The 18,750-nt window shown below is 40.5% G+C and overlaps 1 protein-coding gene and 1 pseudogene across 1 annotated transcript in view; both read left to right on the top strand.

The window, feature by feature from the left end:
* The first annotated feature begins 2,023 nt into the window (after positions 1-2,023).
* Positions 2,024-5,942, top strand: LOC116687372 (aflatoxin B1 aldehyde reductase member 2-like; annotated as a pseudogene).
* A 9,373-nt stretch (positions 5,943-15,315) lies between these two features.
* The window catches only part of LOC116687373 (aflatoxin B1 aldehyde reductase member 2-like), a 4,496-nt gene continuing 1,061 nt past the window's right edge, over positions 15,316-18,750 (top strand). Inside the window, 6 exon segments of the mRNA XM_032512699.1 lie at positions 15,316-15,788; positions 17,131-17,250; positions 17,253-17,317; positions 17,508-17,612; positions 17,802-17,898; positions 18,499-18,600. Of these exon segments, the coding sequence (XP_032368590.1) occupies positions 15,515-15,788; positions 17,131-17,250; positions 17,253-17,317; positions 17,508-17,612; positions 17,802-17,898; positions 18,499-18,600 (763 nt within the window). The 5' untranslated portion in view covers positions 15,316-15,514.

The following is an 18,750-nucleotide window of genomic DNA, read 5'->3' as shown; positions in this document are numbered from 1 at the left end:
GTCACTACGTTTCACCACCAGAAACACGTTTGAAAATAATAGACAATAGAGTCAAGACATTGACAAGGTTAGAATAATGATTTGTATTTGAAATAAGTTTTTTTTTACATCAAACTTTGCTTTCGTTAAGAATCCTCCATTTGCAGCAATTACAGCATTGCAGACCTTGGCATTCTAGCTGTTATTTGTTGAGTAATCTGGAAAATTGCACCCCACGCTTCCAGAAGCAGCTCCCACAAGTTGGATTGGTTGGATGGGCACTTCTTGCGTACCATACGGTCAAGCTGCTCCCACAACAGCTCCATGGGGTTCAGATCTGGTGACTGGGATGGCCACTCCATTACCGATAGAATACCAGCTGCCTGCTTCTTCTCTAATAGTTCTTGCACAATTTGTGAGGTGTGTTTAAGGGTCATTGTCCTGTTGTAGGATGAAATTGGCTCCAATCAAGCGTGTCCCACTGGGTATGGCATGGCCTTGCAAAATGGAGTGATAGCCTTCCTTATTCAGAATCCCTTTTACCCTGTACAATCTCCCCCTTACCAGCACCAAAGCACCCCAGACCATCATATTACTCCACCAGCTTAACAGATGGCGTCAGGCATTCTTCCCATCTTTCATTTGTTCTGCGTCTCCACAACGTTCTTCTTTGTGATCCAAACACCTCAAACTTGGATTCATCCGTCCCAACACTTTTCCAGTCTTCCTCTTCCAATGTCTGTGTTTCTTTTGCCCATCTTAATCTTTTCTTTTATTGGCCTAGTCCAGATATGGCTTTTTCTTTGCCACTCTGCCCTGAAGCCCAGAATCCCGCAGTCGCCTCTTCACTGTAGATGTTGACACGTGTTTTTGCGGGTACTATTTAATGAAGATGCCAGTTGGGGACCTGTGAGGCGTCTTTTCTCAAACTAGAGACTCTAATGTACTTATCTTCTTGCTCAGTTGTGCCAACGCGCCTCCACTTCTTTTTACTCTGGTTAGAGCCTGTTTGTGCTGTCCTCTGAAGGGATAGTACACACCGTTGTAGGAATCTAAATTTCTTAGCAATGTCTCGCATGGACTAGCCTTCATTTCTAAGACAAGATAACTGTCGAGTTTCAGATGATATTCTCTTTTTCTGGCCATTTTGAGCGTTTAATTGACCCCACAAATGTGATGCTCCAGAAACTCAATCTGCTCAAAGGAAGGTCAGTTTTGTTTTTCTGTAACGACCTAAACTGTTTTCAGATGTGTGAACAGGATTGCACAAGGGTTTTCTAATCATCAATTAGCCTTCTGAGCCTCACACCATTGTACCATTGAACACTGGAGTGATAGTTGCTGGAAATGGCCTCTATACACCTATGTAGATATTTCACCAAAACCAGACATTTGCAGCTAGAATAGTCATTTACCACATAGCATGTATAGAGTGTATTCTTCAAAGTTAAGACTAGTTTAAAGTTATCTTCATGAAAAGTACAGTGCTTTTCCTTCAAAAAGAAGGACATTTCAATGTGACCCCAAACTTTGAACGGTAGTGTATATGTCTGATCCAACTGGGATTAGGCTTTATTTCACCATAGTATGTTCCTGCAGACATTACATTTCAGTGGCTGTCTGGACTGCATATTGCTGTATGCACGACAAAACATACTGTATATAAGTATATACAGTCTTTTTCATCCATACAGCTAAAGAGAAACCCCCGATTTGCTGACACCTTGTGGTTTAAAATAAGTGGTTCAAAATTCCTTGTGGTGAGCAGATGATGCAACAAGAGACTTGAACAAATATTGACATGCCTAAAACACAAGTGGTCACAGAAAACGAACTTGCACTGCCTAAATTCCAGCCAAGCAAGAAGCCAACACCTGTTCAGTAAATTGATCAATTCTTTTTTTTTTAATTTGTATAATAAATTTACAAGGCTACTACCTTTTCACCACTTCAAAAAACCTTAATCGCAGGCTACTGCTTTTCTGTAGCATGCAGTGGGTAAAAACAAACATGGTGCACACTAAAATGTGCCCATATTTTGCCGAGATATGTGGCTCTTCGAATTTTGTCGTCTCAAACTAAACGGCCTGTTACCTTACGGGAACATGTCATTGGTGATCCAGCCAACCTGAGCAGAGCCTGGAGATGGTGAAGACTTTCCTGGACAGGGGACACAGCCATGTGGACTCAGCCTTCATGTATGTGGATGGAAGGCAGGACGCCTAGGGGGATGAATCTTCCTAAAACAGGTAATGTTAATCAGAAGAGCCTGATTGTGTCCACTGCATGCAAATACTTTTTTTTAATATGCTTAAGTAAAGAGTATGCTTTTTTACGCCAAAAGAATCCTTATATCAGCCATTGAAAAGAAAATGATACATCTCTGACCTCACAATAGTGGCCAAAGACCAACTTCACTATTTTAACAATGTGGACAGGATGGGTCCGTGTGTAAGTCAGTCAGTCAGTGCGGGACATTCACTCTCCTAGGCCGGTCCCCTACACTAAAGGGTCAGCAGGATCTACCAACCTATAAACTGTGAAATAAGACAACCCAGTCAGTTCTTTGGTGCGTTGCCTAGATCAGAAACTGGTAGATTGAGTATGAAAAAATCATGTGTTTGTTAACAGTGAAAGAAAAACAAAATACAAATATGAACCTGGAAATTAACATATAGCCCCTTCAATTTACATTCTTCTTCTACAATCTTCTCATTGCGTTCAGATTATAAATCTGCTTTTTCAACAAAAAAAAAACATACTGACTAAATAGAAATAACCTAAACATAAAAATGTAAAAATAAATAGCTATATAAAACAGTTTCGTGATAACGCATTCAAAAATCTCCCAATCGGTCTGACTATGGGTCCAACCAAAGACAGTTAACAAATGGACCAACAGATCCCGTTGCTCAGACGAGACCAGAAGGATATTGAAGCACTTTCCGGTGAGAGCTGAGCGTTACTGCGCAGCCTCCAACTGAGCTTGAAGACGTAGATGTGACGTAGCAACCTGTCTGAAAGTTGTAAGTCTTCTGGTAGCTGTGCAAAGAGAATCTTATCATTCTGAATCTGCAAAGACGGAGAGTGTAGGTATATGTTAGAAAATAACATAGTTAACTAGTTATAATTATAATTAAACCTAAACAGCTAATATAAGTCAAACTGCCTGCGAGTTTATCCTATACTCTTCGGTAATTCCTCTACTATGCGACAGTAGTCGTTTGGTTATGACACAATCGTTGAGCAAGCATCCACAAATTGTAGCTCTTAAGGCCCATTTTAATGCTACTAACACTCACCCACCGTTAGCATCCATTGACTTCCATACATTTTGCGCCACTTTCACACAACACTAACTTACATCTGAAAAGTTTCATAATTTTAGTTGTTGCTACAGCCTAAACATACTTACAGTCTGACCATGGAATATAGTCTTTTTTTAATATACATAACTTTACTACTGTAATAGTCATTAAGATATCTGTTACCAAAAACTCCCTGTAAATGAGAGAGACTTTTAATTCAGTGTTTCTGTGTGACATAAGCATAGCAACCAAGGCCAACCCCTGGGATGGGAAGCAGCTGAAGCCAGAGAGTGTCGCTCTCAGCTGGAAACCTCCTCAGAGTTTACGGACCGATTGTGTGGACCTATTCTACCTTCATGCCCCTGACCACCAGAACCCCATCCAGGATACTCTGTGGCCTGTAGAACTGCACAAGGAGGTAAAGAGACCCATAACTAATGTCCCAGTTTCTAACTGAACCTTTCCTTTAACGTGACCACACCAACAAGGACAGCATCTTTGTCTACAATTAACTTTTTAAAATTGACCAATCAATGATACTGTATCTATTATGTTGGTAATATTTATTAAACTATGCTTTCATTTTAAATACCCCCTCAGGGAAAATTCAAGGATTTTGGTCTACAAACTATGCATCGTGCAAGTGGCTGAAATTGTCAACATCTGCGACACAAAAACTGGATTGTTCCCACTGTGGATCAGGTATTCTGACACTTGTTTAAAAACACCTTAAGTTCATCTCCAATCAATTGCATCAAAACTCAAAGTGGCCCAGTGATTCTTCCATCTCACTTATCTTTAACTTGATGTTCTTGAACTAAATCTTATGTTTCTTTGATGACTATACTTTCACTTGATTTTGAAAACCTTTTAAACCTTTCACAGGGAATGTCAATGCCATTACAGCCAGTTGAAACGGAGTTGCCATGTTTGAGATACTACGGAATGAGATCTTCGCATACAATCCCTAGCAGGTGCTGTGTTCCTCCTTTTGTTTGTACACCTTTACTCCAGTCGTCATTTAAATTGTTTTGTTCAAAAGGAGATACTCACAGTTTGTGATACTTGGTGCCCAGCGATTCAATCCTAACGATTTTGGTGTTCCCCCTGACTTTGACTATAGCCACACAAGTGAGGTTGGCATTTGTGGTTTTAGTAAAATGTCTCACAACTATTGGATGTGTGAAATCAATTGGTACACATATCCACTTCACCCTCCGGATAAATGCATTTACCGCCATCATGAGGTCAAACATTGAATTTGTCTAATACTTTGTTTAATGACCATATACTGTACATGCTAGACTAATGGTGAAAATGGAAAACAGCATACCTGCTAAACATCAGCATGTTGCATACTGACATAAGCATTTGCTGCAGCTCAAAGCGACACTACGCCTCACAGAGGCTTTACCCTGACTGTAACCTGTATGTTGTTTTGACATTATAGTTTTAACATATTTTCAAAATGTAGTATCAAAAGCCTGTATATTGAGTGAGTGGCAGTATTAAGTGCAAAATAGTAGAATCCTTGATTCTAACATTACTCCCCCTCTGCAGCTGGCATTTTGACAGGAAGTACATTACCAAGACAAAGATGGTCCCCAGCCTGCTGGACATTCTTTGGTAACAAATTGGCTGCAGCGTACAGGGACAGGTGAAAGACCTGCAATTTACTTTGAGAAATTCCCAACAAGTACTTGTTTTTAAGTTGTTGCATCATGTTAGGAATTTCTGCATGTCTGCAATTATCTACTCACCCACTGTTAAAAGCACACAGTCATGCGCCGGTCCTCTTCTCTGTCAGATACTGGAAGCAGAGTCAATTCAAGCAATTGACGTGGTTCTAAAGGCCTGGAGACCGTTTACGTTCAGAGAAACCTTCCCGCTTCTGCTGCTATGCGTGGTTGTACCATCACTCCCAACTTAAGGTAGCTATTGTGCATGGAGCACTGCAGCTGCATGAGACTGTTATATATACACACACAAATGCTGAGAAGTAGAACTAGTTGGCAAATTATTTTTTTCAGATTTATCATTGCAGCTCTACTGAGAACTATCTTTGTAGTATATAGATATATAAATTATTAGATTCCAGCTGTCTAACCATTTAAACGCCTAATTGGTACTTTCTGCACAATTGGCATATTTTTTTCTAATCAATTACAATCCTCCCAGTAATAAATTAAGAATTTAAAATTATATCACATGATCAACTGTATAAACCCACAATTTGTATTTGTCAATACCAAAATCCTAGCTCATTCCATCTGAAGGGCCTGGTCAGTTGTATATTAATGTCAACACTAGAGTCTGAAGGCTTTTCTAGTGCTTGGTTTTTTCTGGTAGTTGAAGTAGTTGTTCTTTGATAGCATCATTTTCTCTTTGACCATTACATTGTCTGGTGTTCCAGGGTGATCTCTGGTGATGGAGTATCATTGGCATGTCAAGAATGGGCACCTCAGCAAAACCTGGCTGCTGCCGAGGAGGGTCCTCTGGATGAAAGATTGTTGCCACTTTCAATGAGGCCTGAATCTCGTTGCCCCGTGTGTCCAAACTACATCCGTTACCAGCCAAAATAGTTCAATGAAATTTTATTCAAGTTTTAGAGAAAATAGATCTGCTAAAGCCCCTTTCCCTTAGTTTCTTTAGTTACTTTACCCTTTTCCTGAAATCAAATAAATTAATTAATTTGAAACCAGTGTATATGTGAGGAGCACTTCATTGCAAATGACTAAGGTAAAAAATAAGATTTTTTGTAGGGAAACAAAACTTTTTCTGGAGTCTGTCTTAATAAAACTATTCATTAAAAGAAAAACATTTGAGTCACCAGTGTTCACTGAACAACAACTCAGCCAAAGCTAAATCTAGGTGGCCAGAGAAAAAGACAAAGGAAGAGACGAAAGACTCTAGGGCAGCAATGGCAGTCAGGATGAATGGTCTGAATGTCTTTCTGTTGTTAAGGCATCGTCTGTAGTAAACAGTCAAGAACCACCAGAACACGAGTCTGCTGAGGACTAAGCAGCGTCTCCCTCCTTACAGACGTGTGGTCCTTCAGCAGTGTCACCACTCCTGTAATAACACATTATACAAATGTGACATCATCGAACAACCAGATGTCATCCAGCTGCTTTTTGATACTCCAAAAAAAAAACACTGAAAAGCGTTAATTTTCTCATGTCTTTGGCACAAGTTTTTGCATGTTCTGCCCTCATCATTATCTAATAGCCTCCATTAGGACTATTAGGGAAGGATTTTATTATTACTAATTACTTATGGTTCACTAGCAGTTGTTCTCAGTCACTCCTAATTTTCCTTGGTAACTACTCAATTTTGTGTAACTTTTCTAAGTAATAGCATATTTTTTTATATGCGATATTCTCCCCTCCATCAAAGGAGTGTGTAATGAGGTTTGTGGTTAACAAAGCTCATGGAACTGGATAAGTGCACTGCAGAGCATTATCCTTGCATGTGTGGTATGATCAAACGGATGCAAGTGAAACATCAGCAGGAAGGGAAGTGCAAACCCCTCATGGTAGGCATGGGACATCTAAGAAAACTGAGTATACTATCCCGCTGCGTGCAACAGAGGATGTTGGGGCTGGAGTCTGAAGCGCTAGTGGTCACCCAGCAGGGCAAAAAGCTGATGGTGGGTCAAGGGGTCAGCCGCCAGGATCGACTAGTGCTGTTCTCCAAACAAAGCTTCATTGCGGCGCATGTGTTTCATAGCCCTAAAGAGTCCAGGTCATCGGCGCTGTCCCTGCAACCTCCCCGAGGTACCAACAGAGCATGTTGTTTGAATTAGTCAGGGAATCTGTAGTTCCGCATTGCCAGACCCTCCGGGACTCTCAGATCAGGATCTGAGACATACGCTGCCAAGGTGGGACACTTATTGAACTGCAACACAAAATATTATGATAATCAAATGAATGTGTTATGTTTAGGCCATCATACACTTTTTTGATCTCGGGCGCTGCTGCTGGTTAAGTAGTTTGGAAGCTCCAGGGTAAAATCTACTGTGGGTGGCCCCTATATTCACCCCCTATATATATCTCTGAGATTATGCTGCCATGGAGGGACAGAGAAAAACCAATGCAACTGCAACACCAAAACAGTTTAATGAAATTAAATATTTGTTGATGTTTATTTTAGAGCTGAAAAACATACCCCATTCTGGATAAGGAGTTTGGAAGCTGCTGGGTAAACATCTACTGTTGGGCCCTATATTCACCCCCACCTTCTGTCCATGCTGCCCTCCAGAAGGCGCTCATCCAATACATATAGCAGACTGCACATGGCCGCCTTATATATGCCCGAGAGAACCAGTAATTTGAAAATTAGCTTGTAACTGACTCTGTACAATACACCACACGACAATGATTTTTCAACTAGTGCATAAGATCCCTTTGACAAGTATATTAGAAAGAAAATCATAATTCGGGAATATGTAAACTAAAGCCTTAAAGTTTTGAAAGTTTTACTTTGTATTTAAGTACATTGTACACAAGGACTTTTACATGGTATAACATTCAAGTATATTTCCCCCTCGCATGAATCCCCAGTACCATCAAGGGCCCCTAAGTTATCTGTCTGGCAGTTACATTGTGTTAATTTGATTATTGATTATCTGTTTGGCAATGTGCCTACTAACAAAATATAAATGGAAATTGTAAGCACCTTAGGAAGGGCTAGCTCCTCATATTTACCACCATCCAATCTTGAGGCCCTGTTTGCCGGGAGTCAGAATCACGTTTTAATTACCTGCACTAAAACGATCCTATGTTACTCTTTTGCGGCCTATATCTGGACTCCAGATTGCAGGATGAAGGACACCCTTTTTGTAAAAACAAACAAGTTAATGGTGAGTTTCTGACACCTTGTGGTTAAAATAAGAACTACATCTAGTATGATTTTCTACAGCTTGTGCAACGGAAGGACTTCAAATATTAACTTAAATTTCTAAAACGACAGGAATTGTCACAGAAAACGAACTTTGCACTGCCTCCCTTTTACAGCCAAGCAAAGAAGCCAAACAGCTGGTTAGAACATTTTTTTTCCATTTTATACTGGTTGAGTAACTTTACGACGCTCCCTAATCACCGTTTCCGCGACCTTTGGCCTTAGCCGCAGCTAGCTGTAGCATGCGGTGGGCAATAACAGGAGACTGTACACACATAGACATGCATTATAAGACGTGCTCACACATTTGCAAGCTTCGTGGCTCGTCGAATATGTCGTCTCTCAAACTAAACGACCGGTTTCCTTACTGGGAACTTGGCGTTCGGTGGACGAGCCGACGCCGAGCTGAGCCTGGAGATGGGAAGACTTTCCTGGACAGGGGACACATCCATGTGGACACGCCTTGATGTATGTGGATGGGAAGTCAGAGGCAATCATAGGCGCATGAATCTTCCTTAAAACAGGTATATCAAACGCACCATATTCGTATTGACTCTGCGCGCTGAGTTTCTAAGTGGTCCAACCAAGCTGTCCCCCAAGTCATTGAAATTATGGTATCAAAACTGGCTCGAGCCCCCCTCTAACCGTTCTTTCAATAATCCATGCCACTACCAACGGGCAACAGCTAGCATGATTTGATGACTTTTTCAAGAATTAAACTTTTTAATTAATAAATAAATAAAATAAAATAATTTATTTTATGTGTAAGGACCATGAACAAACATACTTTACTATTTAGATACACCGAGTAAGATAGACAGCCAAACCAATAAATGTAGATTTATGTGGTCACAGAGGGTAGCCACTACAGCAGGTTTACTAGGTTTGCCTTGATCAAACCCTGTCCTAGCTTTTACTTAGAGTATTCCGCATTTAGTATTAGATTAAAGTAGCAGGATTCCAAGAGGCAGATAAAAGAAGAAGGATCAACTCAGATCAGCTGATGTATGTTCAGTCCCTTGTATGGTTCAGAAAACATTTCTAGAGCCCGTTGCAGGCTGCAAAACAAGGATAGAACCGACAGACATGAGCCCTGGGAACAAGTATATTACAATGGACTTTTATGATCATCATCATCCTGATTTACTGTTTAACTTATTTAAGTTCTTAATACCAACTCTTATATCCCTTGATAACTCTTGTGCAGACAATCAAGAGTCATTAAGTAGCTTTTACCAAAAACACCCTGTAAATGACAGACTTTTAATTCAGTGTTTCTGTGTGACAGTAAGCAAGCAACCAGGCCAACCCCTGGATGGGAAGACGCTGAAGCCAGAGAGTGTGCGCTCTCAGCGGGAAACCTCCCTTCAGAGGTTACGACCGATTGTGTGGACCTTTTCTACCTCATTGCCCCTGACCACCAGAACCCCTCCAGGATACTCTTAGGGCCTGTAATGAACTGCACAGGAGGTAAAGACCCCCTAACTAATTCCCATGAGTTCTAACTGAAACCTTACCTTAACGTGACACATCACACGACACATCTTTGTCTACAATGTTTACTTTTAAAATTGATCAATCAATGATACTGTACCTATTGTGGGAATATTAAATTAACTATGCTTTCATTTTTTTTCAAAGGGAAAATTCAAGGAGTTTGGTCTATCAAACTATGCATCGGTGAAGTGGCTGAAATTGCCAGCATCTGCAGACACACAATGGATGGTTCCCACTGTGTATCAGGTATTCGGACACCTTGTTTAAAAAACGCCTTTTAGGTTCATCTCCATTCAATTGCATCAGAAACTCAAAGGGGCCCCGTGATTCTTCCATCCACTTATCTTTACCTTGAGTTCTTGAACTAAATCTTATTTTCCATCTCCAATCAATTGCATCATCTTAGATAAGTAAGCGGCTCAATGTATGTGCATGTGCATCCCTCCATATGGTGGCTGTGGTAAAATCCCATTCTTTTCATGTAAACATGATACGTTGGGCTAGAAATTCTGCTTAAAACTGCTAACCAGAATTTTCAGCAGTTTATTGTTGAAAGAACCATGGTTAAGAGCCCCAGTGCTCTCACTATAATCTTAATTTGCTTTCTTAACAGTCTTCCACCTTGTCTTATCTGCTTCCTTGCTTACTATACTTTCACTGTAATTTAAGACCTTCTATATTTTCTGTACCCTACTTTGACTCTTGAACCTTTCCACAGGGAATGACAGCCATTACAAGACAGGTTGAACAGAGTTCGACGCCATGTCTAAGATTCTACGGACTGAATTCTACGGCATCAATCCCCTAGGCCAGGTGGCTGTAGATCCCTCCTCTTTGTGGTGCATCCTTGTAGCCTACTGTAAATTGTTCTCTTTCAAAAGGAGATGCTCACATGTGATACTTTGCTGCCATGCAGATTCAAATCCTAAGTCCAGTGTGGGGGGCCCTCGTCAGGTCACCACTGAATTTGTCCAATATTTGGTTTATGACACAGACTGGAAAAACATCCCCATCAGACACAACTATACTTTGTGTTAGTGCTACTTAGCAATGTTAGCAAGCTAACATGCTAAATAGTGCGAGGACAGGTAGGCATGTGACCAGCATGTTAGCATACTGACGTTAGCATTTAATAGCATAAAGCAAACACTGTGAAAAGACAGCCTCACAGGGCCACTACCAAGACTGCGACTACCTTTGAGAATGACCCTTATTGTGACAGGGTGATTCTCAAATGTAGCATGAAAAAACCTCATTTAAGTGAGGTGAGGATGAATGTATATAAATTGTAGAACCCTTACTTGAATGCTGCATTACTCCTACCTCTGCAGGTGGTCTTCTCAACGAGGAAAAGTACAATACCACGACAACAGATGGTCCCCAAGCCTGCTGGAGAGATTCTTTGGTAACACTGTGGCTGCAGCGTCAGGGATAGGTAAAAGCAATGTCAAGACGCCAATTTCTTTTTTAAGACAACGTGACTTGTTTTTTATGTTGTTGGTATTTCTGATTATTCGACAATCATCCCTGTATAAGCAACACGGTCATTGCGCCGGTCTCTTCTCTGTCAGATACTGGAACGCAGAGTCAATTCCCCAACAGCAATAGACGTGGTTCTAAAGGCTGGAGACCGTTTACACTCAGAGAGACAACCCACCCTGACTTCTCTGCTATGCGCTGGTCTGTCACACTCCAACTTAAGGTAGCTATTGTGCATGAGCACCTGCAGCGGTAGCGTTGTGTTTTGTAATCATCACAGGGAGATTCACAACATCAAGATTATTTCAAAATAACTTAGGGGAAATTTAGGTATCTTACTCTGCAAGTTCTTTTTTATGTTATGTATACAAACAAAGAATGGGTCCGCCCTGGCACCCAATTCAATTGATAAAAGGCCCTCCTTGCAACACTGTAAAGCTCTAATGGACTCAAAGGCGGCCCTTTTCATCTGCTATCTCGCAGAATCTAATGTCTGCCATACTGAATCACATATTGGATCAATATAGGCTTGCATGAATCAATAGTGTAAAAATTCTTGCGCAACATTATTGATAATCGTTTAACTGGTTTGGTATTTAGTTTTTTAAAAATACGATTTCTCGATTCCAGCTTCTTAAATTCAAAAATTCTAGTTTCTTCACGGGGTTGACCTCAGTAGCTTTACTTTCTCGTCAATAATGTTTCAGCTCTACGACTAAGTCAATTTATTTAGATTTCATGTCGTGAAGCATCAAAGGCACTTTTGATATAGTTTATCATGGCTTTATTCATAATAATTTTTAGGCACAATTTCTAAACTCAAACCTTCAATTTCCCCCCCGAAGTACACTAAGAATGTAAATGTTTCAAAGGGTCTAAAGCCTGATTGAGTATTCAGTTGCAGTTAGCTCAATTAAATTGGCCAATTGCTAGAATTATAGATGTTCAAGACTTGCATACTGACAACTTTGTTTAATACTAACAATCCTAGCTCTTTGTCATTTGGACGTCCCGGTCCAGCTGTCTTATAAAATAATTAACCTCCACACTACGTTGTTATACGGCTGTATTGGTGCTTACAGAGTTGAAAATGTTATTTACAACTTTAAATGCAACTTATTTGTTTCTCTTTAACCATTAAATTGTTTGTGTTCCAGGGTGATTTGGCGATGGAGTGATCATTGGCCTGGTCAAGAATGGACACCTGTCAGCCAAAACTGCTGCTGCAGAGAGGTCCTCCTGGATGAAAGCGTGGTTTCAGCAGTGCCGGTTCATCGAGGCCTGGCTGAATCGTCGTTGCCCACGAGTGTCCAAACTGATTCCGCAAAGAGCCAAAGTCCACTACAGATTTGGGTAACATCTAAAGCAAATTTAAGACCCAAAAGACGAAATCTGCTAAAGCCCCTTCCCCTTAGTTTTTTCCAACCTGCTACCTGAACATGACAATTTGAAATTTTTTTATCAATGTGAGAGACAGGTGTATTAATTGTGAAGAGCACTTCCTTGCAATGTACAAATGTAAAAATAAAAACATAAGACATTTTTTCAGGGAAAATAATTTTTGGAGTCTGCCTAAACTATCCACTTAAAAAGAAAACAATGTTCCCACACAAACAAAATGCTTTTTTTTTTTCCGTACACATAAATAGCTTCAAAGTGATTGAATCACATGAAAAGACCATCTGTTTTGGTCGGAATGGCAAATACTTACATGCAATACCTTTTCCTATGTTTGACACACCACGCGGCCTCGAACATGATTACTGTTATCAAATCATTAGTCTTTGGACTGCTTGTCACCAGTTTTCACACACATGATCAGTCCCACAGCTTAAAAATTCCAGGCGAAAGGACAGCAGGTAATTTTGGGGTTAGTAAAAAAAGGACAAATGAGAGACATTACGAAGACTCGAGCGAGGACCACACCTGCCAGTCAGGGTGATTATTTCAACATCTAGTTCCCTCGGCTGTGAGTTTGGCAAAAATAGACTCTAAAAAAACAATTACCATGTGTACAAGGCAAACTGCACTTGCAGAGGTTGTCCATTCAGCATCTTCTATCTCCTCTTATATACGTGCATAACTCTTCCTCCAGACACATTCTCAACTACGCTGTTTCTTAGTCCACAACATTTGGATCTGCACCGTGAATTCTGTCATCTCGATGCCAAGAGTTTCTATCAAACAAATGAAGCCAGATTGTCAGTCAAAACATCCCAGCACAATGTGTCTCCATCAAATTTTCTGAAGTCAAACATCACGAACCTTCAACCAGCATACGAGCCTGTCAGGAGTTAAGCACTCTCCCTCCTACAGGACTGTGTGTCCTTCGCAGTGTCACCACCATCCTGTATTTACAGATATACAAAGGTGACTATCGTGTGTCAATTTTAAACTGTGACAATGGTCATTTTCATAGGAGAGGGTGTTGACCCTGTTGCACACAACAGTGTTTCCTGTGGTAGCTGGACCCTACCACAATTTTGACTGTGTAGCCAAGTCCAGTATAAGCAATTCTCGTGCTAGATTTCCATTGTTGTCCAAAACTATTAAAAGACATCATTGGTACCATACGGTCAAGCTGCTCCCACAACAGCTCCATGGGGTTCAGATCTGGTGACTGGGATGGCCACTCCATTACCGATAGAATACCAGCTGCCTGCTTCTTCTCTAAATAGTTCTTGCACAATTTGGAGGTGTTGTAGGGTCATTGTCCTGTTGTAGGATGAAATGGCTCCAATCAAGCGCGTCCACTGGGTATGGCATGGCCTTGCAAAATGGAGTGATAGCCTTCCTTATTCAGAATCCCTTTTACCCTGTACAAATCTCCACCTTACCAGCACAAAGCAACCCAGACCATCATATTACCTACCATGCTAACAGATGGCGTCAGGCATTCTTCCAGCATCTTTTCATTTGTTCTGCGTCTACAAACGTTCTTCTTTGTGATCCAAACACCTCAAACTTGGATTATCCGCTCACAAACACTTTTTCCAGTCTTCCTCTGTCAATGTCTGTGTTCTTTTGCCCATCTTAATCTTTTTCTTTTATTGGCCAGTTCAGATATGGCTTTTCTTTGCCACTCTGCCCTGAAGCCCAGAATCCCGCTCGCCTCTTCACTGTAGATGTGATGGTGTTTTGCGGGTACTATTTAATGAAGATGCCGTTGGGGACCTGTGAGGGTCGGTTTCTCAAACTAGAGACTCTAATGTACTTATCTCTTGCTCAGTTGTGCAACGCGGCCTCCCACTTCTTTTTCTACTCTGGTTAGAGGCTGTTTGTGCTGTCCTCTGAAGGAGGTAGTACACACCGTGTGGGAAATCTTAAATTTTTAGCAATGTCTCGCATGGACTAGCCTTCATTTCTAAGGACAAGAATAGACTGTCGAGTTTCAGATGAAAGTTCTCTTTTCTGGCCATTTTGAGCGTTTAAATGACCCCACAAATGTGATGCGCCCAGAAACCAATCTGCTCAAAGGAAGGTCAGTTTTGTAGTTTCGTAACGACCTAAACTGTTTCAGATGTTGAACATGATTGCACAAGGGTTTTCTAATATCAATTAGCCTTCTGAGCCAATGAGCAAACACATTGTACCATTAGAACACTGGGTGATAGTTGCTGGAAATGGGCCTATACACCTATGTAGATATTTCACCAAAAACCAGACATTTGCAGCTAGAATAGTCTTACCACATTAGCAATGTATAGAGTGTATCTTCAAAGTTAAGACTAGTTTAAAGTATCTTCATTGAAAAGTACAGTGCTTTCCTTCAAAAACAGACGGGGGGGGGGGGGGGGGGGGCCGGGACAATTTTTTTTTTCAAAGAAAATTTGGGGGTGGGGGGGGGGTGGGGGGAAAAAAAAAAAACCCCAAACTTTTGAACGGTAGTGTATATGTCTGATCCTAACTGGGATTAGGCTTTATTTCACCATAGTATGTTCCTGCAGACATTACATTTCAGTGGCTGTCTGGACTGCATATTGCTGTATGCACGACAAAACATACTGTATATAAAGTATATACAGTCTTATTCATCCCATACAGCCTAAAGAGAAAACCCCCGATTTGCTGACACCTTGTGGTTTAAAATAAGTGGTTCAAAATTCCTTGTGGTGATGCAGATGATGCAACGAAGAGACTTGAACAAATATTGACATGCCTAAAACAACAAGTGGTCACAGAAAACGAACTTTGCACTGCCTAAATTACAGCCAAGCAAAGAAGCCAAACAGCTGTTCAGTAAATTGATCAAATATTCTTTTTTTTTAATTTTGTTAAATAAATTTACAAGGCTACTACCTTTTCACCACTTCAAAAAACCTTAAATCGCAGGCTAGCTGCTTTTCTGTAGCATGCAGTGGGTAAAAACAGGAAACATGTGCACACTTAAAAATGTGCTCACATATTTGCCGAGATATGTGGCTCGTCGAAATTTGTCGTCTCAAACTAAACGGCCTGTTACCTTACTGGGAACTATGTCATTGGGTGATCCAGCCAACGCTGAGCAGAGCCTGGAGATGGTGAAGACTTTCCTGGACAGGGGACACAGCCATGTGGACTCAGCCTTCATGTATGTGGATGGGAAGGCAGAGACAGCCTTAGGGGGGATGAATCTTCCTAAAACAGGTAATGTTAAATCAGAAGAGCCTGATGTGTGCCACTGCATGCCAAATACTTTTTTTTTTAATATGCTTGAAGTAAAGAGTTATGCTTATTTTACAGCCAAAAGGTAATCCTTATATCAGCCATTGAAAAGAAAATGTATACATCTCTGACCTACAATAGTGGCCAAAGACCACAACTTCACTATTTTAACAATGTGGACAGGATGGCGTCCGTGTGTAAGTCAGTCAGTCAGTGCGGGACATTCACTCTCCTAGGCCGGTCCCCTACACTAAAGGGTCCAGCAGGATCTACCAACCTATAAACTGTGAAATAAGACAACCCAGTCAGTTCTTTGGTGCGTTGCCTAGATCAGAAAACTGGTAGATTGAGTATGAGAAAAATCATGTGTTTGTTAAACAGTGAAAGAAAACAAAAATACAAATATGAACCTGGAAATTAACATATAGCCCCTTCAATTTACATTCTTCATTCTACAATCTTCTCATTGCGTTCAGATTTATAAATCTGCTTTTTCAACAAAAAAAAAAACATACTGACTAAAATGAGTAAATAACCTAAAACATAAAAATGTAAAAATATATACAGTATATAAAAACAGTTTTCTGATAACGCATTCAAAAATCTCCCAAATCGGTCTGACTATGGGTCCAACCAAAGACAGTTAACGAAATGGACCAACAGATCCCGTTGCTCTAGACAGAGACCAGTGAAGGATATTAGAAGCACTTTTCCGGTGAGAGCTGAGCGTTACTGCGCAGCCTCCAACTGAGCTTGAAGACGTAGATGTGACGTGAGCAACCTGTCTGAAAGTTGTAAGTCTTCTGGTAGCTGTGCAAAGAGAAATCTTTATCATTCTGAATCTTGCAAAGACGGAGAGTGTAGGTATATGTTAGAAAATAACATAGTTAACTAGTTATAATTAGTAATTAAACCTAAACAGCTAATATAAGTCAAAACTGCCTGCGAGTTTATCCTATACTCTTCGGTAATTCCTCTACTATGCGACAGTAAGTCGTTTGGTTATGACACAATCGTTGAGCAAGCATCCACAAATTGTAGCTCTTAAGGCGCCATTTTAATGCTACTAAGCACTCACCCACCGTTAGCATTCCATTGACTTCCATACATTTTGGCGCCACTTTCACAACACATAACTTTACATCTGAAAAGTTTCATAATTTTAGTTGTTGCTACAGCCTAAACATACTTACAGTCTGACCATGGAATATAGTCTTTTTTTAATATACATAACTTTACTACTGTAATAGTCATTAAGATATCTGTTTACCAAAAACTCCCTGTAAATGAGAGAGACTTTTAATTCAGTGTTTCTGTGTGACAGTAAGCATAGCAACCAAGGCCAACCCCTGGGATGGGAAGACGCTGAAGCCAGAGAGTGTGCGCTCTCAGCTGGAAACCTCCCTTCAGAGGTTACGGACCGATTGTGTGGACCTATTCTACCTTCAGCCCCTGACCACCAGAACCCCATCCAGGATACTCTTAGGGCCTGTAATGAACTGCACAAGGAGGTAAAGAGACCCAATAACTAATGTCCCATGAGTTCTAACTGAAACCTTTCCTTTAACGTGACACACCAACAAGGACAGCATCTTTGTCTACAATGTATACTTTTTAAAATTGACCAATCAATGATACTGTATCTATTATGTTGGTAATATTTAATTAAACTATGCTTTCATTTTAAAATACCCCCCTCAGGGAAAATTCAAGGAGTTTGGTCTATCAAACTATGCATCGTGGCAAGTGGCTGAAATTGTCAACATCTGCAGACACAAAAACTGGATTGTTCCCACTGTGTATCAGGTATTCTGACACCTTGTTTTAAAACAGCCTTTAAGGTTCATCTCCAATCAATTGCATCAGAAACTCAAAGTGGCCCCAGTGATTCTTCCATCTCACTTATCTTTAACTTGATGTTCTTGAACTAAATCTTATGTTTCTTTGATGACTATACTTTCACTTGATTTTGAAAACCTTTTAAACCTTTCACAGGGAATGTACAATGCCATTACAAGACAGGTTGAAACGGAGTTGCTGCCATGTTTGAGATACTACGGAATGAGATTCTTCGCATACAATCCCCTAGCAGGTGCTGTGTGTCCTCCTTTTGTTGTACACCTTTTACTCCAGTCGTCATTTAAATTGTTTTGTTCAAAAGGAGATACTCACAGTTTGTGATACTTGGTGCCCAGCAGATTCAATCCTAACGATTTTGGTGTTCCCCCTGACTTTGACTATAGCCACACAATGAGGTTGGCATTTGTGGTTTTAAGTAAAATGTCTCAACAACTATTGGATGGATGTGAAATCAATTTGGTACACATATCCACGTCACCCTCCGGATAAATTGCATTTACCGCCATCATGAGGTCAAACATTGAATTTGTCTAATACTTTGGTTAATGACCATATACTGTACATGCTAGACTAATGGTGAAAATGGAAAACAGCATACCTGCTAAACATCAGCATGTTAGCATACTGACATAAGCATTTGCTGCAGCTCAAAGCGACACTGTACGCCTCACAGAGGCTTTACCCTGACTGTAGACCTGTATGTTGTTTTGACATTATTAGTTTTAACATATTTTCAAAATGTAGTATCAAAAGCCTGTATATTGAGTGAGTGGCAGTATTAAGTGCATAAATAGTAGAATCCTTGAATTCTAACATTACTCCCCCTCTGCAGCTGGCATTTTGACAGGAAAGTACAATTACCAAGACAAAGATGGTCCCCAGCCTGCTGGACGATTCTTTGGTAACAAATTGGCTGCAGCGTACAGGGACAGGTGAAAGACCTGCAATTTACATTTGAGAAATTCCCAACAAGTAACTTGTTTTTAAGTTGTTGCATCATGTTAGGAATTTCTGCATGTCTGCAATTATCTACATCACCCACTGTTAAAAGCACACAGTCATTGCGCCGGTCCTCTTCTCTGTC

The sequence above is a fragment of the Etheostoma spectabile genome, chromosome 4 (assembly GCF_008692095.1).
Source record: "Etheostoma spectabile isolate EspeVRDwgs_2016 chromosome 4, UIUC_Espe_1.0, whole genome shotgun sequence".
NCBI classification, from domain to species: Eukaryota; Metazoa; Chordata; class Actinopteri; order Perciformes; family Percidae; genus Etheostoma; species Etheostoma spectabile.
This window is presented reverse-complemented; position numbering and strand designations above follow the sequence as displayed.